Source organism: Budorcas taxicolor, chromosome 21 (genome assembly GCF_023091745.1).
Source record: "Budorcas taxicolor isolate Tak-1 chromosome 21, Takin1.1, whole genome shotgun sequence".
In the NCBI taxonomy this organism is placed as follows: domain Eukaryota; kingdom Metazoa; phylum Chordata; class Mammalia; order Artiodactyla; family Bovidae; genus Budorcas; species Budorcas taxicolor.
The window spans coordinates 17,314,030-17,339,944 of NC_068930.1; the positions used below are offsets into that span (position 1 = coordinate 17,314,030).

The following is a 25,915-nucleotide window of genomic DNA, read 5'->3' on the forward strand; positions in this document are numbered from 1 at the left end:
TTTAATATTCGGGTGAGAAAAGCATAATCAGGGAGGCTGAGCTCTGCAGAGAAAATAGCACAAGTCAGATTTTAAGAAAAACACAGCATTTTGTATTATTTGATGTTCTTGGGTTGTCTGTGCTCGGTTCTTTCTCATCCTGGTACAGACACGATCTTCATGACCTCACCCCTACTTGCCTGTCTCTCCTCCAAGCCATAGTGACTCCCCAACCACACCCAATTCTTTTCTCTCCCCCTGGAACAGACCAAATCCATTCAAGCCCCTAGTCTCTGCACTTGCTGATTCTTCTTCTACGACATTCTGTTGCTGTTTTAGTTGCTAAGTCATGTCTGACTCCTTGCGACCCTATGGACTGTAGCCCGCCAGGCTCCTCTGTCCATGGGATTCTCCAGGCAACAATACTGGAGTGGGTTGCCATTCCCTTCTCCAAGGGATCTTCCAACCCAGGGATCAAACTTGCGTCCCCATTGGCAGGCGAATTCTTTACCACTGAGCCAGCAGGGGAGCTCCCAGAACATTCTTCCCCTGTGCCTTTACCTGGCTGGGCCCTATCCTCACAGGGAGCCCGGGCCACCCCACCTAGAGCGGTCCAGCAGCCCATCTGAGGTTCCTTAGTGTTTCCTGCCACGTTTTATTGTTTGCATGGCTCTCCTCATTATGTGAAGCTGCCTCGGACATTTCTGGTTTTCTGGTTTCTGGTTGTCTCTCCCCCTCCTAAGATGCAGCTTCCCCAAGGACCGTTCCATCCTGTTCAGCCCTGGTTCCCTGTGCCTGGGCACTTGGGAACTATTTTCTGGATGAACGAAAGAGCGAGCAGATTGGATCTGTGTCAGTGAACACCGATGACCACAGCCCACGCCCGGAGAGCAGGCTGCGTTCCGTTCCATTTTCCATCAAAGGCGGCAGGGAGCAGCCCCTGGTGATGATGGTAACTATGGCAATAACAGGCTTTGGGCACCTTCTCTCCAAGCCATCATCCACCTCCCCTCTCCCTCCCTGATGTGTATGAAGCCTTAGCATGCGGGCAGTTATCAGAACTTCCCCCAAAACTCCATCCTCATTACCTTAACCTATGCAGATTGAGTCCCTTTTATCTTCATGCATAAATCAAGGCCATCAGCCCTTAATCATCTGTGCTGCTCTTTTTGGAACTCTGCCCCATCTACTGATGACTTTGTGGGTGCCCAGAGACAGCACTGATGGCCTGGGATGACGGCAGGGGACTCCTCCCCGAGGTCTAGGGGAGCTACTGATGAAGGCCTCTGGGGCACGCGCCTTGCCTTAGGCTTTCGCGGCCTCTCTCTGTCCCCTCAGGGCCCCCTGTCAGCCCCTCCTGCAGCCAACGCTCCAGATGCCACGGGAAAGGCACAGGGAGAGGGCGCATGTCCTGCCTGCCTGGGCTGCCAGACAGACGGACAGACCGACAGACAGCCACCAGGCTGCCTCTCCCCGGGCCACGTGCCCTAACAGACAGACTCACTGAGACAGAGACAGATGCAGGAAAGCGAGGTTGATTTTTTCCTTCTGCCCTGAAGACTATTGCTTTGTTGATAGGAAACTCTAGGAATCTGTTTTGAACTAGAACAGAGCCCCAGCTTTGAAGCAAATGTGATCAAAATGTAAGAAGCCGCAGTCAAGAAATCAGGAAGTGAGAAAGAAAGTCTTTGGGTGCTGGAGGGCTAAACCGAAGAGATCGTAGGTATAACGGAGAAGTTATAACTGTAACTACAGAGACACTATTTTTTTAAGTATACATTTATTTATTTTAATTGGAGGCTAATTACTTTACAATATTGTATCGGTGTTGCCATACATCAACATGAATCCGCCATGGGTGTACACGTATTCCCCTTCCTGAACCCCCTCCCACCTCCCTCCTGGTACCATCCCTCTGGGTCTACAGAGACACTTTTTACCCTATCTCTGTCAGATGGGTACTAAGGGCTAACTGCATTTTGCTAATATCTCTTGGAAGAAAATACTTATAAAAGAGTGGATGGTAAAGAGTTATTAGTAAGAAAAAGAAAAACATCAGCCTTGTGTGCTCTGGCAGCCCCCAGGGAGAGGGGCTGGGGTCTGGCCACACCCTTGTTGGTAGGGTTTTAATTTTTTTTTAACTTGATATGTTATGTTCTGTGACGTGCACAAGATTAAGGGAACACTGACGACTTGCTGCATCTGTACACACCCCTGTATTAAAACATTTCCAGCAGCCTCAGGGGCTCCCTGCTGTCCTCATTCACCCAAAGTCCAAGAGTAACTATCATTCTGGCCTCTGTTACTTTCATTAATTTTTCCATTAAGAAAGTGTTTATTTTCCTTCTTGGGGCTGCACTGGGCCTCCGCTGCCACGTGGCCATTCTCCAGCTGCAGAGAGTGGGAGGTGCTCCCTGGCTGCGGTGTGCAGGCTTCTCACTGCAGCGGCTCCCCTGGCAGCAGATCACAGGCTCTGGGTTCATAAGCTTCCCTAGTTGCGGCCCCAGGGCTCTAGAGTGTGGCCTCGGCAGCTGTGGTGCACGGGCTTAACGCTGCTTCACAGCATGAGCAATCTTCCCGGACCAGGGATCAAACCCGGGTCCTCTGCATCTGCAGGCGGATTCTTATCCATTGTACCAACAGGGAAGTCCAACTTTTCCTCTTTCTAACTCTTATTAATATGATTCTTTGGAGTCTGACGTCTTTTGACTGTCCCAGATCCATCCACATTGAGGTATATGTACAAGCTCTTGCTTTCTTATGCTATGTGGCAGGCCACTGTATGAATATTCTATAATTTATTTACCCATTCTAACTGATAGATATTTGGATTGTTTCCAGTTTGGGGGTTTATGCATAAGGCTGTTTTAGATACTGTTACCTATGTGTATATATATATTTAGCTGTGAAGTCCTGTCTGGCTATTGTGACCCCATGGACTGTAGCCTGCCAGGCTCCTCTGTCCATGAGATTCCACCAGGCAAGAATACTGGAGTGGGTTGCCATTTCCTTCTCCAGGGGATCTTCTCAACCCAGGAATCAAACCCAGGTCTCCTGCATTGAAGGCAGATTCTTTCCCAACTGAGCTATAAGGGAAGCCCTATTGTTACCTAAGCCTATATAAATAAGTGGATCTAAACACTCATTTCTGTTGGATTATGCCCAGAAGTAGAATGCTGGATCCCAGATTAAGCATATGCTTTCAGCTTCCGTAGGCACTGCCAAAGAACTTTTCTCACCAGCAGCACACGAGCGTTTCAGTGGCTCCACCTTCTCACCAACACTTGGTGTTGTTGGTCTGGTGGACGTGGACGAGCATTTCATTGTTCACATGTGTTTTCCTGGTGAGTCATCTTGGGTCAGTACCCTCACATGGGTTTACTGGCCAGTTTGTGAAGGACACATTAAAGGAGAAGATCAGAAAATATCACCTTGCCCATTCCTCTCAGGACATGATCTACTCCTGCTTCAGTCCAGTTCAGTTCAGTCACTCAGTCGTGTCCGATTCTTTGTGACCCCATGAATCGCAGCATGCCAGGCCTCCCTGTCCATCACCAACTCCCGGAGTTCACTCAGACTCACATCCATCGAGTCGATGATGCCATCCAGCCATCTCATCCTCTGTCATCCCCTTCTCCTCCTGCCCCCCAATCCATCCCAGCATCAGAGTCTTTTCCAATGAGTCAACTCTTCGCATGAGGTGTCCAAAGTATTGGAGTTTCAACTTTAGCATCATTCCTTTCAAAGAACACTCAGGAGTGATCTCCTTTAGAATGGACTGGTTGGATCTTCTTGCAGTCCATGGGACTCTCAAGAGTCTTCTCCAACACCACAGTTCAAAAGCATCAATTCTTCGGCACTCAGCTTTCTTCACAATCCAACTCTCACATCCATACATGACCACAGGAAAAACCATAGCCTTGACTAGATGGACATTTGTTGGCAAAGTAATGTCTCTGCTTTTCAACATGCTATCTAGGTTGGTCATAACTTTCCTTCCAAGGAGTAAGTGCCTTTCAATTTCATGGCTGCAATCACCATCTGCAGTGATTTTGGAGCCCAAAAAATAAAGTCTGACACTGTTTCCACTGTTTCTCCATCTATTCCCCATGAAGTGATGGGACTAGATGCCATGATATTTGTTTTCTGAATGGTGAGCTTTAAGCCAACGTCTTCACTCTCCTCTTTCACTTTCATCAAGAGGCTTTGTAGTTCCTCTTCACTTTCTGCCATAAGGGTGGTGTCATCTGCATATCTGAGGTTATTGATATTTCTCCCGGCAATCTTGATTCCCGCTTGTGCTTCTTCCAGCCCAGCGTTTCTCATGATGTACTCTGCATCAGTTCAGTTCAGTTCAGTTCAGTCGCTCAGTCGTGTCTGACTCTTTGTGACCCCATGAATCGCAGCACGCCAGGCCTCCCTGTCCATCACCATCTCCCAGAGTTCACTTAGACTCACGCCCGTCGAGTCTGTGATGCCATCCAGCCATCTCATCCTCGGTCATCCCCTTCTCCTCCTGCCCCCAATCCCTCCCAGCATCAGAGTCTTTTCCAATGAGTCAATTCTTCGCATAAGGTGGCCAAAGGACTGGAGCTTCAGCTTTAGCATCATTCCTTCCAAAGAAATCCCAGGGTTGATCTCCTTCATAGAAGTTAAATAACTAGGATGGCAATATACAGCCTTGACATACTCCTTTTCCTCTTTGGAACCAGTCTGTTGTTCCATGTCCAGTTCTAACTGTTGCTTCCTGACTTGCATATAGGTTTCTCAAGAGGCAGGTCAGTTGGTCTGGTATTCCCATCTCTTTCAGAATTTTCCACAGTTTATTGTGATCCACACAGTCAAAGGCTTTGGCATCATCAATAAAGCAGAAATAGATATTTTTCTGGAACTCTCTTGCTTTTTCCATGATCCAGTGAATGTTGGCAATTTGATCTCTGGTTCCTCTGCCTTTTCTAAAACCAGCTTGAACATCAGAGAGTTCACAGTTCATGCCTTGCTGAAGCCTGGCTTGGAGAATTTTGAGCATTACTTTACTAGTGTGTGAGATGAGTGCAATTGTGCGGTAGTTTGAGCATTCTTTGGCATTGCCTTTCTTTAGGATTTGAATGAAAACTGATCTTTTCCAGTCCTGTGGCCACTGCTGAGTTTTCCAAATTTGCTGGCATATTGAGTGCAACACTTTCACAGCATCATCTTTCAGGATTTGAAATAGCTCAACTGGAATTCCATCACCTCCACTAGCTTTGTTCGTAGTGATGCTTTCTAAGGCCCACTTGTCTTCACATTCCAGGATGTCTGGCTCTAGGTGAGTGATCACACCTTCGTGATTATCTTGGTGATGAAGATCTTTTTTGTACAGTTCTTCTGTGTTTTCTTGCCACCTCTTCTTAATATCTGCCGCTTCTGTTAGGTCCATACCATTTCTGTCCTTTATTGGGCCCATCTTTGCATGAAATGTTCCCTTGGTATCTCTAATTTTCTTGAAGAGATCTCTAGTCTTTCCCATTCTGTTGTTTTCCTCTATTTCTTTGCATTGATCACTGAGGAAGTCTTTCTTATCTCTTCTTGCTATTCTTTGGATTTTCTGCATTCAGATGCTTATATCATTCCTTTTCTCCTTTGCTTTTTGCTTCTCTTCTTTTCACAGCTATTTGTAAGGTCTCCCAGACAGCCATTTTGCTTTTTTGCATTTCTTTTCCATGGGGATGGTCTTGATCCCTGTCTCCTGTACAATGTCATGATCCTTTGTCCATAGTTCATCGGGCACTCCATCTATCAGATCTAATCCCTTAAATCTATTTCTCACTTCCTCTGTATAATCATAAGGGATTTGATTTAGGTCATACCTGAATGGTCTAGTGGTTTTCCCTACTTTCCAGAAGATAATTCCATGGGGAGGGCATGTTCTCAACTTTCAGACTGGAATGTCACATTCTCAGGGGTCATCCTCATATCTTTCCCTCTGTGTACTTTCTGACACAGATGAGCTCTTCCATCAGACGCTCTCTACTACATTCCCTCTCCTTTCCGCACATCACCTCTGCTGGCTCCTTCCCCTCTGCTTAGATACCTGCTCAAGTCCTTCCTGCCACAACAGCAACTGTGTCTTAGCAACAGTGCCATTACTCCAATCCCTTGATGGCAACACACATCACCCACTATATCTCCGCTCCTCCTTCCACTGCTAAGCTTGGGAAAGTGTCCTGCAGTCACTAGCTATTCTTTGCCTCCTATGGGCTGCTCCTCACACCACAGCACGGGCTTACCTGCTGCAGCTTCAGGGACACAGCCCTGACATCGGCTGAAAAACATCCTGCTTACTGAAGGGACCCAAGGCATGTGAGAAGGCAATGGCACCCCACTCCAGTACTCTCACCTGGAGAATCCCATGGATGGAGGCGCCTGGTGGGCTGCAGTCCACGGGGTCGCTAGGAGTTGGACATGACTGAGCGACTTCACTTTCACTTTTCCTTTCTTGCATTGGAGAAGGAAATGGCAACCCACTCCAGTGTTCTTGCCTGGAGAATCCCAGGGACGGGGGAGCCTGGTGGGCTGCCGTCTGTGGGGTCACACAGAGTTGGACACGACTGAAGCGACTTAGCAGCAGCAAGGCATGTGAGGTTGTATCACACGTGGACACTCTCACTGCTGATGGCTTCTTTCTTGGAGTCATCTCTTCCTTGACGCCCCATGACCCACGAGTTTCTTTCAGGAGATGCTTCTATGCCTCTCTATTTCCTCACGGGTGGTGTTTCACTCTTCTATTTCTACACAATATCCTTCTGTAAATTGCACTCCCGTGTCCTCAGTGACCATGCACACACTGATGTGGTCCACACCTCCTTCTCCAGTCCTCAGCCACGCACAGGACATCACGTGGATACATCACGGCCATCTCACACTCAGCAACTTCACGTCTGAACTCACCGCCTTTGCTACAGATCTGATTCTTTTCTGCTACTTTCAGCCTTCACAAATGGTACCACCCCCTGTCTGAGCCAGAAAGCTGGAAGTCATTCTTGACCCTTCCCTCTGCTTGTGCTGTGAGATCACGTTCCCTATCAGGTATAAGTAATCCTGCTTCTCATGCATGGAAACTGGTTCTCTTTAGCAGGCCAACTCCAAAGGACTGGAGGCAGATGTCTGCGGTTTACTGTTGAGAAGACTGGTAAGGCCACACTTGAGCTTGGGGAGAAGGAGTGTTATGATCCATTTTATATCTGCCATGCACACAAAAATGGAGGTGAGCAAATGGCTTCTAACCTCTGTATCTGTTGACCATGGGTTTCACGTTGCTGAGAATATTCTTGCTTTTTTACGCTCCTGAGCAAAGCCTATGGGGTTGGCCAAAAAGTTCATTTGGGTTTTTCCATCACATCTTATGGACAGAATGATCTTTTTGGTCAACTCAGTACTAATCTTTCAAGATCCATCTTGATTCCCCTCTTTGTTCATCACATCGTCCCCCTAATTCTCCAGTTTACACCAATTTATGGACTTCCTGGCCTGTTACAATGCTTCCTATGCATATTTTATATTTTAGCTCTTTATTATCATGTACTTTAAGCAACTGCTTCAAGTGGGTAAATCTTACTCCAAGAAAATACTCTGTAATTCTTCTGCACACAGACCACATATATATTCTGCGACAGGAGCAGCATGGTCTGGGCTGTCTGACTGGTCTCAGTCAATGCTTATGGTATTCCAAGCACGGGCAGCCTCCCTATGCAGGGCAGGGGCCGGTGGATGACACAGACTCACCTAGCAGCTGGTTGGCAGAAGAGGTGGTGAGGTTAAACTGCTGCTCCAGATACTTTCCCAAGAAGGCAGCGAAGCCAGCCACCACTGCAATCTCCATGCAGGCGGCCAGGATGATACAGGTAAACACAGGGTTTGAGAGCAGGTGCTTGGTGACCTTGGGGATCACTGCAGGGAGAGAAGCAGATGACCAAGGTCATAGATATTGCATTCCCAGGCCTTCTGCCCCCGAGGTCCCACTTTGACCCATCCCGGTAAGCAGCAGCAGGAGTCAGTAAACAGCACCTGGTTGCTCAGGCCGAGGCCTATAACCTGTAAGTCAGCCCTAATTGTGAAAATTCTGGCTTTAAAATACACACTAATATTTTGTCAACTAAACTGAAAACTACTAAAGCAGGAAAAACCACACAATGTCTTTTTTTTTTTTAACAGCACATTGGAAACACTATTTTATAAGCCTTCCAAAAATTTTTATTTCTATCCAACATACAGAAAGAGGCATTTGGGGTTTGTTTCATAAAAGGTAAAATATAACTTAATTATATATTATAAATGCATTAATTATATCAGTATATCTAAGTTATATACAGATACATTATATTTTATTTTCTTGGGCTCTGAAATCACTGTGGATGATGACTGCAGCCATGAAATTTAAAGAAGGTTGCTCCTTGGAAGAAAAGCTATAACAAACCTAGACAGTATATTAAAAAGCAGAAACATCACTTTGCTGACAAGGTCCATATAGTCAAAGCTATGGTTTTTCTAGTAGTCATGTATGGATGTGAGAGTTGGACCATAAAGAAGGCTGAGTACTGAAGAATTGATGCTTTCTAATTGTGGTCCCGGAGAAGACTCTTGAGAGTCCCTTGGATTGCCAAGAAGTCGATCCAGTTAATTCTAAAGGAAATCAAACCTGAATATTCATTGGAAGAATTGATGCTAAAGCTGGACCTCCAGTACTTTAGCCACCTGATGCTAAGAGATGACTCGTTGGAAAAGACCCTGATGCTGAGAAAGACTGAAGGCAGGAGGAGAAGGGGATGACAGAGGATGAGATGGTTGGATGGCATCACTGACTCAGTGGACACGAGTTTGAGTAAATTCCAGGAGACAGTGACAAACAGGGAAGTCGGGTGTGTTACAGTCCATGAGGCTGCAGGGGGTTGGACATGACTTAGTGACTGAACGGCAACAAAGTGGATATATCAATATACCTGTGATAAATATTTATAACTGCACGTGCTGAGAAAATATAATCTTTCTTTTAACTCATTTTATTTTTTAATTTTACACTGGAGTATAGTTGATTTAAAATACTGTGTTAGTTTCAAGTATACAGCAGTGATTCAGTTACACATATACATGCATCTATCCTTTTAAAGATATATTTAATCTTAACAGTTTCAAGAAAAATGCAATGTTAGTGTATGCATGTGCTTTTCTTAGTCACTCAGTCATGTCCAGTTCTTTGTGACCCCATGGACTGTAGTCCCCCAGGCTCCTCTGTCCATGGAATTTCCCAGGCAAGAATGCTGGAGCGGGTTGCCGTTTCCTACTCCAGTGAATATTCCCGACCCAGGAATCGAACCTGAGTCTCTTGCATCTCCTGTGATGGCAGACAGATCCTTTACTACTATGCCACCCAGGAAGCCCAGTGTATGTATATGCATATATATATGTGTGTGTGGGGGGGGTGTATTTCACATATATGTGTGTGTATGTATGTGTGTATATATAATCCAACCTCTATCCTGCCCTTCCTTCTCACAACCATAGGTACCTGGCCAAGCTTCCATGATCTCTCACGTGGGGAAAACCAGGGTCTTCTTTACTATTTTTACTCTTGATCTAATACAGCCCTTCCCTATACAGTAGCCAGTGGGACCAGCTCTAATCATTTTCCTATTCAGAACTCCAGAATGGCCCAAATCCACATGTGGCATGATGGCCCACCGTCTGCCCCTCAGCTGTCTGATCACACTTCTGATCATGTTCCATCCTCGCTCTGGCCCCACCCCAGCTGGACCTGGTCCTCCCCACCCAGGTCTGTGCACTGGGGGGTCTTCCCTCCATTAGGATGCGCTGGTCCCGGATCTTTGCTCCATCTGCTCCTCCTTCCTCTAGTGGTCTTTCCTCATCACTCAAGGCAACCTAGAAGCTGCCCTGGTGCTCAGGGTTCAAATGAGGATTAATGGTAGGCAAAAATACTTTGTGGCTTGTTTACCACTTTAATTACCAATGGAACTGAAGCATGCCTTTGTTGAGCTGGTTCATTTCAATCTTATTGTATTATACTCTCTTTTTTAAGCATGTGGTTTCATAAACCACTAGGATTTCACGTTAATTCTGTGCTTTCACAAGTGAGAGATTTGGTATTCTTAAAATCCTTTGAAAGTAATCACGTTATTTGGATACTTTCAGCCATTAGAATCCTTGGTACAGGGTCTTTGACCAGATCTCTTCAGCTGTGGAGTGATGACATGTCCTGGCAGTATGCAAGGGAGTCTGGGGATACCAGGACACACCCATCATTTAAATATTTATGCTATTATTTAGATGTACACTTAGTAAAAAAAAAAGTTAAATAAAACTGATAAATCAAGGGTTTGGTCTCATGGCTACAATAACTTAAGATGATGCTAGGTTAAAACAAGTAGGTTTAGGACTTCCCTAGTGGTCCAGTGGTTAAGAATCTCCCTGCCAATGCAGGGGACATGGGCTCAATCGCTGGTCTGGGAAGATCCCACAGACTGTGGAGCAACTAAGCCTGTGTACCGTTACTGAGCCCACGCTCCAGAGCCCCTGCTCTGCAAAAAGGGAAGCCATCGCAATGAGAAGCCATGTATCACAATAAAGAGTCGCCCCTGCTCGCCGCAACTAGAAGAAAAACAAATAGATTTACAGTTACTTAAAGAGAAGTCATGTAAATAACAGTACAGCTGGTAAGGAGGTAAGGCAGAAATGTGTAAAAGTGGTATACCAGTGACAAGTTAGGGGACCACTGTTCTCTAATCATAATGATGTGGAGCACTTGCCACATGGTATACTTGATCCCACCTGTGTGAACAGAAAAAGACAGAGTCCCAGATGAAGCAGGCACCATGCCAAGGCTAGGAAAAACCAATCAGGGCCCATGGTCACACAAAATAAGCCGGTGAGCTGAGTCTAGCACTGCTCACCAAGGTGATGAATTAGCCAGCTGTCCTAAAGAGGAGCGCTAATTACACAGGCTCAATCTCATCTCCTAGGAGACAAAACCTCTAAATGGCCCAACTAATTAGAATAAAATAATAATAGAAGATACAAAAGTTTTTAATAATGTTAACAGACATGCTCAATTAATCAAAATGACAGAACAATGGGTCAGAAACTGGCAGATACATACAACTTAAAACTTATCATTTCTGGGAAAGATACCAAGTTTCAAAAATGAAAATCTATATATGAGACAGGGACTTTAGGAGCCTTTGACATAATGAAAGGAACTTAGTTATTGGAATGGACTGAGCTAAATGTTTGGAGGCTCAGGATCACCATGCACTGAGCAATCCAATTCTATATTCCAGCCAAGAAGCAATCAGATGATAACCGGAGCTGGTGGCCTCAGCGGTTCTGCAGGGGTTTCAGAAAGTGAAGTCACTCAGTCGTGTCCGGCTCTTTGCGATCCCATGGACTCCTCCAACCGTGCGCTTCTCCAGGCAAGAATACTGGAGTGGGTTGCCATTTCCTTCTCCAGGGGATCTTCCCAACCCAGGGACTGAACCTGGGTCTCCCACGTTGCAGGCAGATGCTTTACCCTCTGAGAGACTACTAAAACCTTAGGAAGGCAATGCTTGGACTAAAAAAATGCATGCACACGCATGCACAAAATAAAAACTTAAAAAGGGTGTTGTTGTTTCAGTTGTGTTCGACTCTTTGCTGCCCCATGGACTTAAATCACCAGCCTCCCATGCCTATGGAATTTTCCAGGCAAGAATACTGGAGTGGGTTGCCATTTCCTACTCTAGGGGATCTTCCCAACCCAGGGATCAAACCTGCATCTCTTCCATCTCCTGCACTGGCAGGTGGATTCTTTGCCACTAGCATCACCTGGGAAGCCCTTTAAAAAGAGTACGAATAAGAATGAAGATAAGGGAAAACAACTCTGAATCCATGGTATTCATGCAGCTACTTTATTCACATACCTACTTTATTGCAATTGCACAGGCCTTTACGAGTGTGTTTTGTTCACCTTTTACATGATTTCAAACATTTATATTAATCTTTTTTCAAAATGTCATTTTGAATAATTGTCTAGAAGAGGTTACATTTAAAATCTGTGTTTAAATGTTGGAAAATTTCCCTTTGTTAAATCCACATTATTGAGTATTGTACAACTATTTAGAGCAATGTTGATTGTGTAATGTTTAAAAATGTGCACTGTTCAACAAATATAAAAGATGAATATGCTGGGCATAAACAGAAGGTAATGAGGTAAGTATATGTCTTCATGAACAAAAACCCCTGGGATGTTAAGACTCCATCATCATAAATCACTGCTAACGCGTGAAGGCTGGTTTAACACATTGTGATGGTACAATGCATCTGTGACAAGGGATAGGCTGATTATGTCACGAAGTACCAAGCCTCACAGAGAGTGGTATGGATTACCCGAACAACCACAGTGCTTCCTTGTAATAAATGAATTTGAAAGCCCCCAGCTGTTCATGTTTTGGCAGGTAATAACACTGTTGCTCCATCACTGTAGTCTTTTGGCATTAAGGTATCTAAACTCTGGAAATACTGTTGACAATCAGTAGGCAGGCTGGTGACATTCTAGGAAAACCATCCTTTGCCATATCTTTATTGGAGGCTTCACTTTCCTTGTTACTGTGAAGATTCTTTAGATCTGGGAACTTCCAAAGAAAAAGCACCACAGCCACACTTGTTCACAAATACTGCTATTGAGCTGACACCATCAATATCCAACTGTGTTCTCTGGCTCAAAAATGACACCAATGAGAATTCAAGTTTGATCACATTATCTATTTGTTGTTGTTCACTTCAAAGTCGTGTGCAACTCTTTGTGACTCCATTGACTGCAGTACACCAGGCTTCCTTGTCCTTCACCATCTCTTGGAGCTTGCTCAAACTCATGTCCTTTGAGTCAGCAATGCCATCCAATCATCTCATCCTCTGTCGTCCCCTTCTCCTCCTGCCTTCAATCTTTCCCAGCATCAGGGTCTTTTCCAAAGAGTTGGCCCTCCACATCAGGTGGCCAAGGTATTGGAGCTTCAGCATCAGTCCTTCCAGTGAATATTTAAGGACTGATTTCCTTTAGGATTGACTGGTTTGATCTCCTTGCAGTCCAAGGGACTCTAAAGAGCCTTCTTCAGCACCACAGTTCAAAAGCATCAATTCTTTGGTGCTCAATCTTCTTTATGATCCAAGTCTCACATCCATACCTGACTACTGGAAAGATCATAGCTTTAACTAGACAGATCTTTGTCAGCAAAGTGATGTCTCTGCTTTTTAATACTCGGTCTAGCTTTACTTCCAAGGAGCAAGTGTCTTTTAATTTAGTGGCTATAGACACTGTCCACAGTGATTTTGGAGCCCAAGAAAATAAACTCTGTCACTGTTTCCACTGTTTCCCCATCTATTTGCCATGACATGATGGGACCAGACGCCATGATCTTAGTTTTCTGAATGTTGAGTTTTAAGCCAACTTTTTCACAGCCGTCCTATTTTGTTTTCCTTGACCATGGCCATTATGGTTTACCTGGGGACAAGGAGGGCGCTTCTCAACAAAGACAACTCTAGCTAATAGAAGACTTTCATACTTCAGCAAGCATTTTAATTATTTCAGAGATAATTCCATTTCAGTAGGAAGGATTTCTTGTCAAGATAGGAGCCTGCCTGCTTTTGTCTTAATATCAAATGACTAATATTGCCTTGGATTAGATGTGAAAATCATTAAGTTTGAGAATTATCTAACTGGAGGCCCAGGGAAGACTGAGTGGGACGTATTTGCATAAAGGACAATCTTTTTTCCCCTGTCTACCTGACCGACTTGCCTCCAGAAATGACAGCTTCCTCTCGTGTTCGGCTATTTTCCTCTTAGGTTCTTCCTCCCTTTCTGGGCTTTATTGCAACGACCTGTAGTGTTCTCAAAGAAGATTCCCTTTAAAAGGCTCAGTCTACCCTACAGAGCCCCAACTTAAGGGGTATTAATTAGCTTGATCTTAGGGCTATTCCCAGTCTTCCAAGCTTTTTCATGCAAATGGAGTGTTAAGCCCACAAAACTTGTAACTTTCCAAGGTGGCAGCTGCTAATGAGGTGGCCTAGACTGGTGAACCGAGGCCACACCAGGCTGCCAAACACCTACAGACTCCTGCAGCCATTTGCCTCCCACCTTCTGAGTTAGCCTCAGAGGTTTGGAGCTGGCGTGGGAAGCAGGTGGGCCTGTATCACGCAGCTTCACAGCTGGGGAAACCTTTTCACCTCTCACCAGGGGCCGAGTGCTGCTACTGGTGGAATGATTCAAAGCTGGGAAGAGTGGCAGGGGAGCCCTCTGCAGGGAAGACAAGTTTTCCATGGCTAGGCTTTGACCACCTGATGTGAGGAGCCGACTCACTGGAGAAGACCCTGATGCTGGGAAAGACAGAGGGCAAGAGGAGAAAGAGGTGACAGAGGATGAGGACATGGATGTGAATTTGAGCAAACTCTGGGACGTAGTGAAGGACAGCAAAGCCTGGCGTGCTGCAGTCCATGGGGTCACAAAGTATCGGACCCGACTTAGCAGTGGAACAGCAACAAGAACAGGCTTGGGAAGGCAGTCCTGTGGGACAGTAGTCCCTAACCCTTTCGGCACCAGGGACCTGAGTCATGGGAGACAATTTTTCCTGGGGTGGGGGTGGGGGTGGGGGATGGTTTCAGGATGATTCAGGAACATTACACTTTCGTGTGCTTTATTTCTATTATATCAGCTCTACCTCAGATCATCAGGCATTAGATCCTGGAGGTTGGGGACCCCCTACTCTACGGTGGAGTTCCCTAGAAACCTGTGGGTCCTGCAGGAGGGAGGAAGGCAGATTTGGAGAAGGCCTGAGGATTCACCCTGGCAGAACATGTCCTGTGTGCCAAGTACCAGTCTAACTGCTTACACGCCCACTTGCATGAGTCTCACCACAAAATTACGTTCCTGGGATGACTGTGTTTTAGTTGCTCAGTTGTGTCCAACTTTGCAACCCCATGGACTGTAGCCCAGCAGGCTCCTCTCTCCACAGGATTCTCAAGGCAAGAATACTGGATTAGGTAGCCATTCCCTCCTCGAAGGGATCTTCCAAACTCAGGGACTGAACCCAGGTTTCCTGCATTGTAGGCAGATTATTTACCATCTGAGCTACCAGGGAAGCCCTCTTGGTAGGATTAAAATCCTCCATTTACAGATGAGAAGACAGTGGTCCTTTGGCTAGGGGAGCAAAGCAGAAACTCAAACCCTGGCACCTGCTGCCACACAGCCTGCTTAGAAACACTGTGCCATTCTGGTCTGGGTTCTGAGAGGTGCTGATGTTGGCCTGAGGTCTAAGCATGTACTCTGCCTCTGGTAACCAAAGTGTGGCTGAATTATCAGAGCAAAGAATAATAATTATAAAAAATTCCCACTGTGCTTAGGGAAAATGGCCAGATGCGACACGACTAAGGGCTTAGTGCATGTTGTTTAACAAGAGCAGAAGGAGAAAAGGGATGGACGTGCGTGTTAAGTCACTTCAGTCATGTCCGATTCTTTGTGACCCTATGGACTGTAGCCCACTAGCCTCCTGTGTCCGTGGGATTGTCCAGGCAAGAACACTGGATTGGGCTGCAGCCCTCTCCAGGGGATCTTCCTGACACAGGGATTGAACCCACGTCTCTTATGTCTCCTGCATTGGCAGGTGGGTTCTTTACCACTAGTACCACCTGGGGAGCCTCAGAAAAGGGAAGGACAGAGGGGTGAAAGAAAGGAAGGACTGGAGAGCCTACAGAAGAGCCCTGTACCACAGAAAAGGTTTCACTGAATGAGGCTGCATAAAATAATGGCTAAGAACCTGGTCTAAGGAGCGGGGTCACTGGGATTAGAACTCTGGCTTCAAGGCTGAGTAGGTGTGTGACCTGAGTACATCACTCCATCCCATGGATTGCCACAACCATGAAATGAGACTGGCTGCCTGTAAAGCATGTTGCCCAGGGACTTCCCTGGTGGTCCAGGGGCTAAGACTCCACACTCCCAATGCAGGGGGCCTGGGTTCGATCTCTGGTCATGGAACCGGATTCCACATGCCACAACTAGGAGAATTTGCACGCAGCAATTAGATCAAACAGGACACAAGAAAGACGGAAGATCCTGTGTGCTGCAACAAATACCTAGAGCAGCCAAAAAAAAAAAAGGCATCTTACCCAGTGCTTCTAGAATGCAGCTAAGAGTCTGATAGGCTTAATGGCAAGGATTTACTGTCTAGCACAAGGAGCTATTTTCAATATCTTGTAACGACTATAACGGAAATGAATAGAAAAAAGAATATAGATACACACATGTATGTGCATAACTGAATCACTGTGTACATCTGAAACAGAATATTGTAAATTAACTATCTGTTGTTGTTATTTAGTTGCTGGTCATGTCCAACTCTTTTGTGACCCTATGGACTGTAGCTTCCCAGGCTCCTCTGTCCATGGGATTTCCTACACAAGAATACTGGAGTGGGCTGTCATTTCCTTCTCCAGGGGATCTTCTCCACTCAGGGATTGAACCTGAGTCTCCTGCATTGGCAGGCGGATTCTTAACCTCTGAGCCATCAGGTATACTTCATTAAAAAGAGTTTGATAGGAATTAAAACCCACTTAAGTGTTCTTGCCTGGAAAATTCCATGGATGGAGGAAACTGCCAGGCTACAGTCCATGATGTCGCAAAGAGCTGGACACGACTGAGTGACTTCACTTTCACTTTCAATAATAATTAATATAGTAGAAGTAATTCTTGGCCATATTAGGGAAAGAGCCCTTGCATTGGGAGGCCCTCAGACTCGCTGTTGGAATGTCTGTGATCAGATGTGGTGCATCAACAGAGTGTGGAAGAGACTGGGGAAGGTGAGCAGAGCTCCTGGAGGCCAAGGGCTTTCCAGAAAGATTCCCCTCTTGCAGAGGGCTGTTCAGCAGGTCAGGGGGTCAGGGGGTCAGGGGGCACAAGTCCTTGTCCACTGCTTGTCCTGGCAATTAGAGGTACCCTGAGGAGTGTTCACTGTGGGGGCTCAGTTATACTACCGTTGACCCTCAAATCTCTCTGCCTTAAGTCTCTCTACTGAAATTGACCTTGACTTTCTCTTTAATAACATTGTTGTCAATACAGCATGGCTAACATTCCCCAAGAGGGGAGATGGGGCCAGTCTATGCAACTGCTCAGGAATTATGACAAAGACAGCTGACATCTGCCTGGCAACCAGTGGTGAATGGGCACCGTGGTGAGGTTTCTTTTTAACTCTCACAACTATTACACTAGGGGGTGGTCTTACCATCCTCTTCTTATACACAAGGAAACCAAGGCTCCCTTGAGAGGCTGAAACCCAATCATCTACATCCCAGAATGCAAAACCAAGAGGTGAAGGAGGGTGGATTTGAACTCAATTCTGCCTGCACTCTGGGACTCATCTTTAAATCTTCAGGTTTCTGGGTGGGGACTCAAGTCAACAGAACAGTATTTTCCTGAAAGGTGAGCTACCATGAAGTGCTTCCCAACATAGGAGACCCACAAGCAGAAGAGAACAGAGATGAGGGGATCTGGGTGAGATAAACTAGAGTACTCAAGTCACGACCAAAAAAAAAAAAAAAAAAAGAAAGAGGATGGAAGAAATAGTGGAGATGTGGAAAAACACCATCATGGAGGCGTAAGAACAGAGCAAAGGTTGAGTGAATCCTGAGAAAAATGAAGCTTCATGGGGTAGTGTGAATGTTCACCAGACGCCGAGCTGGTTCACACATGCCCAGGACAGCCTGTCATCCCAGCGCCACCAGCCCCACCAGATGCCCTGGTATGGGTCCTCCTGTCTGTCCCCCAGGAGGAGCTAGTGCTCTAGGGCTGAAGAGATGGAGCAGCTCCAGCCCCAGAGGTGGGCATCATGCCCGGTAAAACAAAGTGAAAGTTGCTCAATCATGTCCAATTCTTTGCAACCCCATTGTCTATTCAATCTATGGAATTCTCCAGGCCAGAACACTGAAGTGGGTAGCCTTTCCCTTCTCTGGGGGATCTTCCCAAACCAGGGAACAAGCCCAGGTCTCCTGTGTTGCAGGCGGATTCTTTACCAGCTGAGCCAAAGGGAAGCCCAAGAATACTGGAGTGAGTAGCCTATCCCTTCTCCAGCACATCTTCCCGACCAAGGAATTGAACCGTGGTCTCCTGCATTGCAGGCCCAATAAGAGCAGATACTTAATACATACAAGGTAGATGAAAGAATCCAATAAGGAAACAAATGAATTGCATAGCCTTGGAAGGGAACTGTCATAGTCTCTTAAGGAACATTAGCTATAGATACAGGCTGATTTATGGTCACATCATATTCCACAGGTTCATGGGCTGTGAGGGAAGTGGGGATCTTAGTTAACATGGTCATTTCTATCACAGATTCTGGAGGTGCCCAATCCACCCCTTAGGTAGGCAGGGGTGGAAGAAATCCTGGTGGGAGGGGAGGCCCATGGAGCTGAGTAGTCTTCTGGAAATGAGCACCTACCACTAACTTGGCCCCAGATTGGCAGCCTTGGGCCCCCTGTGGTCTCACCACTACAGAGGATCCATCCCCTAATCTCTGCCCCAGGGGCCTTCTAGCACCCTCTCACAGCCAAATTTGAAAGGAGTAACCATCAGGCTTTATCTTCAGTGAGGTAATAGGTGGAGGGTAACACCTCCTTTGTTAGAGAAGGTCATAGTTTGAGTGAACAAATGAGAAACCATCAGCACAAACAGCTAGGACATGGAAGCACCGTAAATGTCCATTGAAAGATGAATGGATAAAGAAGCTGTGGTACATATATACAATGGAATATTACTCAGCCACAAAAAGGAATACACCTGAGTCAGTTCTAATGCGGCGGATGAACCTAGGGCCTATTATACAGAGTGAAGTGAGTCAGAAAGAGAAAAACAGATATTGTATATTAGCATATATATGGAAACTAGAAAGATGGCACTGATGAATCTATTTGCAAGGCAGCAATGGAGACGCAGACATAAGGAACAGACTTGTGGACATGGGGTGGGGGGAAGAAGGAAAGGGTGGGATGAATGGAGAGATTACCATGGAAACATATTCACTACCATATGTAAAACAGGTAGCCAATGGGAATTTGCTGTATGACTCAAACTAGGACTCTGTGACAACCTAGAGGGGTGGGAGGTGGGAGGGAGGTTCAAGAGCAGGGGGCCATGTGTGTACCTAATGCTGTTTCATGCTGATGTATGGCAGAGACAAACACAATATTGTAAAGCAATTATCCTTTAGTTAAATAGTCTATGTCCGATGCAGGATACAGCATGCTTGGGGCTGGTGCACGGGGATGACCCAGAGGGATGTTGTGGGGAGAGAGGTGGGAGGGGGGTTCATGTTTGGGATCGCATGTACACCCGTGGTGGATTCATGTCAATGTATGGCAAAACCAATACAGTATTATAAAGTAAAATAAAGATTAAAAAATAATAATTAATAAATAAATAATAAAACAAACAAACAAACATCCACATAGGAGATGAGCATCTAAAGTGAAACCCAAGTGTCACATGGGTATGGATTGGTTAGGGCAACCCAGAGCCCAACAATTCCACTGATTCTTTAAAGATCACCAGCTCCCTACAGCCCCACCAAGGAGGAGCAGTGTGGTTGCCCATTAGCTGGTTTAAAGCAAGAACAAAGAGTCCACAGAGGAATGCTTAGCATCTGCAAGCCTGCAAGTTCCTAACTGGGGCCACCCTAGTCATTTCACAGCACCAGGAGTGCGAAATCAGAAGCGATCTCCACAGGACTGGGAGGTGGAGAAAGGAGCTTGGGACACAGCAGGCTCTCATTCAGCCCCAAATATTGCATCTTTTCATGCTGGCTGCAGACAGAAAATGACTATAGAAATCAAGAGTTCTTGGTAAGCAAACAAGACACTTTTATAACTTCATGTTAGCCTTCTCTAGAACCTTCTCTGGGAGCAGGGTGCCCCATCCCAGTGGAGGCCAGGGTGACTTCATTTGGCAGTCACAAAAACACAACGAGGAACTTCCCTAGAAATTCAGTGGTGAAGACTCTACGCTCCCAATGCAGGGGGCTCAGGTCCAATCCCTCGTTAAGGAAGATCCCACATTCCATGTGGCACAGCAAAACTAACTAACCAAATAAAAATTATGCAGTTCTGAAAAAGAAAGAAAACAACAACAACAAAAGCAATACTAAAACCAAAAAAAAAAAAAAAGCCTCCAAAAAATAGAAAATATAAAAACCACTAACCACAGCAGAATTCATTCCTGGGAAGTCTGAACAGAGAAACAGCAGTGTCTAGAAAAGATGATGAAGCCAAACACTCAACCTGACATGCGTACATACCCATCTCTAAACTTACACTTTCTAATGCTACTTCTGGAAGTGCTGGCATTACAGCAGGCCTTCTCAGCGTTTTTACAATGCTGGTGTAAATCTCAAAGAGTCATGTCACAGACTCCCAACCTTATTTCATCAGTAGGTCACCTCCTCCATTTTATCTTATATGCAACTGCCAGGGAAGTTAGCCCATGGTATAGACCCCCTAAGGGATTTCCCTTAGCTCTGACATTTGTTTTTTAACTGAGAGCTCACTTAGAATCTCCTGGGAAGCTTTCAAGATGTTCAGATGCCTGAATCACCTCTCCCACAGCTCTCTTCCCCCACTGTCGACTCAGAATCATTATTTGTACGGATGGGGACCCTGCATATGTGTGTTTCAAGAAAAGTCCACGGCATTTTTTTCATTCCTAATTTTTTTTTTCATTTATTAACTTCTTTTCTGAATACTAGCATTTCATTTATGAGATCTTCATTTTAAAATAAGTTTTATCTGCTTTATTAAAAAAAAAGAAGGCCCACAAGTGACAATGACACAAATCCCTGGTTGGGAAACAAGCGCTCATAAAATAAAGTCTAGTCTCACTAGAAGGGCAATGAGAAGACCCTCAATAATTCATTCATAATTTTACCAAAGACTTACTGGGCAGCTTTGGTTACCAGGAACTCGGCTGGGTGTGGGAGCTGAGACCAGCCTGTCTTCTAGCACGATCTTCTCTAAATCCTGTTCCCCAAACTACGCACATCTCGGGCATCCCAGCCCAGAAGCCCCTCCTCTCCCCTCCATCCATGCGTATCCTGCTCATCCTTCCAGATCAGGCAGAAAAGCTGCATCCTTCAGGCACCTGTCTTCGAATCCTTCCTCTGGGGTCCTCACGGCACCCCTTTGAACCTCCCATAATCCTCGCCACCTTCTAGCCTTTGAACCTCCCATAATCGTCGCCACTTTCTAGCCTGTACTGTGGCAACATTTCACAACTGCCTAAAGAGCTGACCTGAGTAAGAGTGCTCGGATCACAGAAGTCTGAGAAATGTATAAGAAACAAAGTCAGCCAGCTTTCCATACAGCTGGCCTTCTCAGAGCCTTTAACACAGACATAGTCTATGAATCTCCAAGAGCATCACAGCATACAGACAGTCTTATTTACCCATGGAACCACTCCTCCCTGTTAATGTTGCTGAACTGTACTTCTTTGGGCATCGCAGAGGATTCGTGTTCCAAGGAGCCCCTGCTGGGAAATGCTGTCTTCTAGTTATTCCCTCCCTCCCTCCCTTTTTTCCAAAAGCATGAGGGGCATCGACAGTGAACCAGGCATGGTGCCAGGTGCCCTCACGTATGCTCACTTCAGGCACTTTGTTAAAATAACTTGAGATGGGGAGCTGTGGCTGAATAACAGACATAACCCCCAGTGTGTCCTCCATCGAAGACGATATAAACACAGTGACGCCACTGACGCGTCCCCTGGGGACCTGTAAACACAACTCCTGTGGCACGGCTGCATCAGACCCACAGCCTGGCACAGGATTCCAAGAGGCTGGGACGGCAGACAGTTTCCTGGGCCATGGAATCAAGAAAGACTCTAACGGGAAATTCACACAATGGGGGAGCATAGCTTGGAAGACAAATAGCATGATAAAACACACTCAGCCGTTCAGCCTGCGGAACAAGGACTCGCAGATCACCAGGCTCCCCGTAATAACATTACGCCGAAAGGCACAAGCCTCTAATTAGGAAAAATGTGGCAGAAACCGACCACTGGCTCGCAAATGATGGAGGCGGCTTGGCAGAGAAGCCGACGCTGGAGGCATGAACCGGGTCCCAGCGTGGGCTAACGACCTCCCATGGAAGAGTGGGAAGTGCAGAGGTGGGGGCTGGTGACGATGCACTCTGCCTAAACAGCAAGACACCTGCCAGGAAGACGGGCAAGTCAAGACCTGACCCAAAGGCACAGGGCAGGGCAGCAGAGCCGCTGGGTCAGCAGACTCTGATTCAGTGTCAGGAGAAGACTCTCCTCCACACATAGGAAAGCCACCCGGAGCCAGCCGGACACTCAGCCCAGGTGGAGCTCCTGCTCCTGAAGGAAAGTTACAAGGTTCAAAAGAGCCCGGAGTTAAAACTCCCCTCCGGGTACTCCCCACCATTCTATGCAAAGCAAAGAACCCTCTCACCTGAAGAAAAAATGGACATTAAGGTTGATTACACCCAGCTCCCAGGCGGAACTCCTCGTCCCAGCCTTTTAATAGATAACTACTCCGAACAACCCTGGAGAAGAACAGGCCCCCTTAAGACAGTAGCTTTCCACATACATGCCTATATATCCTTATCCTTTTCTTGGGTTAGTGCAGGAGCTCACTAATCTGACTGCCGCCCCTTCTCGCCTCATTAAAGGTGATCTGTTCCTGGAAAGTGCCCGTCTTGTTCTTTTTCCAAACCTCGCCTTCTCTTAACTCCCTTACCCTACAGCTCCACCAGCCAGTGTCTGTGAGTGCGTCAAACACAGGTCAAAACCCTGGGAGGGACTGTGGGTGACGATGGCTTTAGGAGAGGCAGCAAACCATGCTGAGCTGGGCAGTACCTGTCCAGCCCTCCACGTGTTGTCATTCAGTCACTCAGTCGTGTCTGGCTCTTTGCCATCGTGGACTGCAGCACGCCAGCCCTCCCTGACCCTCACCATCTCCTGGAGTTTGCCCAAGTTCATGTCCATTGAATCAGAGATGTCATCCAACCATCTCATCTGCTGTCTCCCTCTTCTCCTTCTGCCTTCAATCTTTCCCAGCTTCAGAGCCTTTCCCATCCATGTAACCCAGAGTTTATCAGATGGGTATACTGAGCACCAGCCACATACTGGGTTGGCCAAAACGTCTGTCAGGGTTTTCTGTAACATCTTACGGAAAAACCTGAATGAACTTTTTGGCCAACTGAATACAAGGGCATGGGCAAAGAGATGTGGTCCCTGCCTCACGGAGCTTCTGGGGGCGGTGATAACTCCAACAAAGGTCACTCACTGATTATGACACAGAGAGCAACATGCTGTGGAGGGGGTGCCCTAGGGATGTCAGGAAAATGTCCTTGGGGAAGTGATGTGTGAGCTGATGTCTGAAGATGGGATCAGAATCCCCGAAATGGGAACAGCAAGTGCAAAGTCCTGGGAATACAGAGGACCAAAAGGAGGCTGGAGAGGTGAGGCTGGTGTGGCAGGAACAGGGCGGCAGGAGTGGGGAGAGCCTGGAGGGCACAGCCTCACGGGGCTGGTGGTGAGGTCAAGGGCTCAGCCTCTGTCTATCGGGATTAGACGCACTGTGAACACATCCTAGGGTGGATGACAGCTTGGAGGGGTCAGGACAGACTGGAGCGTGAGAGGCCACGTGCAGGATGTCTGAGAGATATTTAGGTGGAAAGTCAACGGAACCTGGTGATGGATGGCATCAGGGGTATGAGTGGGGAGAGGGTTGGGGAAGGTATCAACCCGGGGAGATTTCATTCCCCTAAAAATGAAGGTCCTCTAGAGTCGGGCTCTGCAGTTTCTCCTTTGGAGAGGGAGCAAGTAGACAAGAGCTCCCCTGGTGGCTCAGACGGTAAAGAATCCGCCTGCATTGTGGGAGACCTGGGTTCGATCCCTGGGTTGGGGAGATCCCCTGGAGAAGGGAATGGCTACCCACTCCAGAACTCTGGCCTGGAGAATTCCATAGACTGTATCGTCCATGGGGTCACAAAGAGTCAGACATGACTGATCGACTTTCACTTCATGACTGAGCCACAGTTTTATTGCACGCTGTTGAAAAGTCACTTAGGACCTGCTGATGCCACTTTTTCTTTAACAGAGGGCCTGTGTATTGTCCAAAGGTGCAACACAATGTTGTGGTCAAGAAGTCGGGCACCCAGACTTCCCTGGTGGTCCAATGGTTAAGAATCTTCCTCGCAATGCAGGGGATGTAGGTTCGATCCCTGGTTGGGGAACTAAGATCTTGCATCTGTTGGATCAACTAAGCCTGCACACCACAATTAGTGAGTCTACATGCCACAACAGAAGATCCCGCATGCCACAACTAATACCCGAGGCAGCCAAGTAAATAAATAAATGATCAATAAAAAAAATTTTTTAAAAGAGAAGATAGGCACTGAGGCCCTCCCACGGCTCCAACAGCCTTTCCTTTCCAACTGCAAGCTTTAATCTCCTTGTCTGTTAAATGGTATCAGTGCACTACTTGGGGCTGGGAGGGACTCTTGTGGGGCTGGGGAGGATTAAATGACAGTGTATGGAAAGCAAACGCTAACTGCTATTGTGTGTATGTGTGTGTGAGCGTGTATGCACGTGCACACTGGCAAGAAAGTGTTCCTTGATTTACTCATTCATTAATTCAACCCCTATCACCTATTAATACGTGTCAGACAAACTGCTAAGAAAAGATGAGAAGTGAAAGGCAAAGGAGAAAAAGATACACCCATCTGAATGCAGAGTTTCAAAGAATAGCAAAGAGAGATAAGAAAGCCTAAGTGTTTCATCCATCTCACCAATACAGTATTGTAAAGTAACATAAAGTAAAAATAAAAAAAAAAAAAAAAAAAAAGAAAGCCTAAGTGAACAAGGCAAAGAAATAGAGGCAAACAATAGGATGGGAAAGACTAGAGATCTCATCAAGAAAATTAAAGATACCAAGGGAACAAGTCATGCAAAGATGGGCTCAATAAAGGACAGAAATGGTATGGACCTAATAGAAGCAGAAGATATTAAGAAGAGGTGGCAAGAAGAACTGCACATAGAAAAACTGTACAAAAAGATCCTAATGACCCAGATAACCATGATGGTGTGATCACTCACCTAGAGCCAGACATCTTGGAGTGTGAAGTCAAGTGGGCCTTAGGAACATTATTAGGAACAAAGCTAGTGGAGGTGATGGAATTCCAGTTGAGCTATTTCAAATCCTGAAAGATGATGCTGTGAAAGTGTTGCACTCAATATGTCAGCAAATTTGGAAAACTCAGCAATGTCCACCGGACTGGAAAAGGCCAGTTTTCATTCCAATCTCAAAGAAAGGCAATGCCAAAGAATGTTCAAATTATGGCACAATTGCGCTCATTTCACATGCTAGTCAAGTGATGCTCAAAATCCTTCAAGCTAGGCTTCAACAGTATGTGAACCAAGAACTTCCAGATGTTCAAGCTGGATTTAGAAAAGGCAGAGGGACCAGAGATGAAACTGCCAACATCTGCTGGATCATAGGAAAAGCAAGGGAATTCTAGAAAAACATCTACTTCTGCTTCATTGACTATGCTAAAGCCTTTGACTGTGTGGATCACAACAAACTGTGGAAAATTCTTAAGGAGATGGGAATGAATACCAGACCACCTTACCTGTCTCCTGAGAAACCTGTATGCAGGTAAAGAAGCAATAGTTAGAACCAGACATGGAACTAAAGACTGGTTCAAAATTTGGAAAGCAGTGGATCAAGGCTGCATATTGTCACCCTGCTTATTTAACTTCTATGCAGAGTACATCATGAGAAACACTGGACTGAATGAAGCTCAAGCTGGAATCAAGATTGCTGGGAGAAATATCAATAACCTCAGATATGCAGATGACACC

At 46.1% G+C, this 25,915-nt stretch overlaps 1 protein-coding gene across 2 annotated transcripts in view; it reads right to left on the bottom strand.

Annotated features, from left to right (window-relative positions):
* SLCO3A1 (solute carrier organic anion transporter family member 3A1) overlaps positions 1-25,915 on the bottom strand; it is a 375,012-nt gene that overhangs the window by 41,941 nt on the left and 307,156 nt on the right. For both annotated transcript variants that reach the window (XM_052659400.1, XM_052659399.1), the window contains exon 5: positions 7,744-7,908. In XM_052659400.1, coding sequence (XP_052515360.1) covers positions 7,744-7,908 — 165 coding nt within the window. The remainder of the gene's footprint in view (positions 1-7,743; positions 7,909-25,915) is intronic.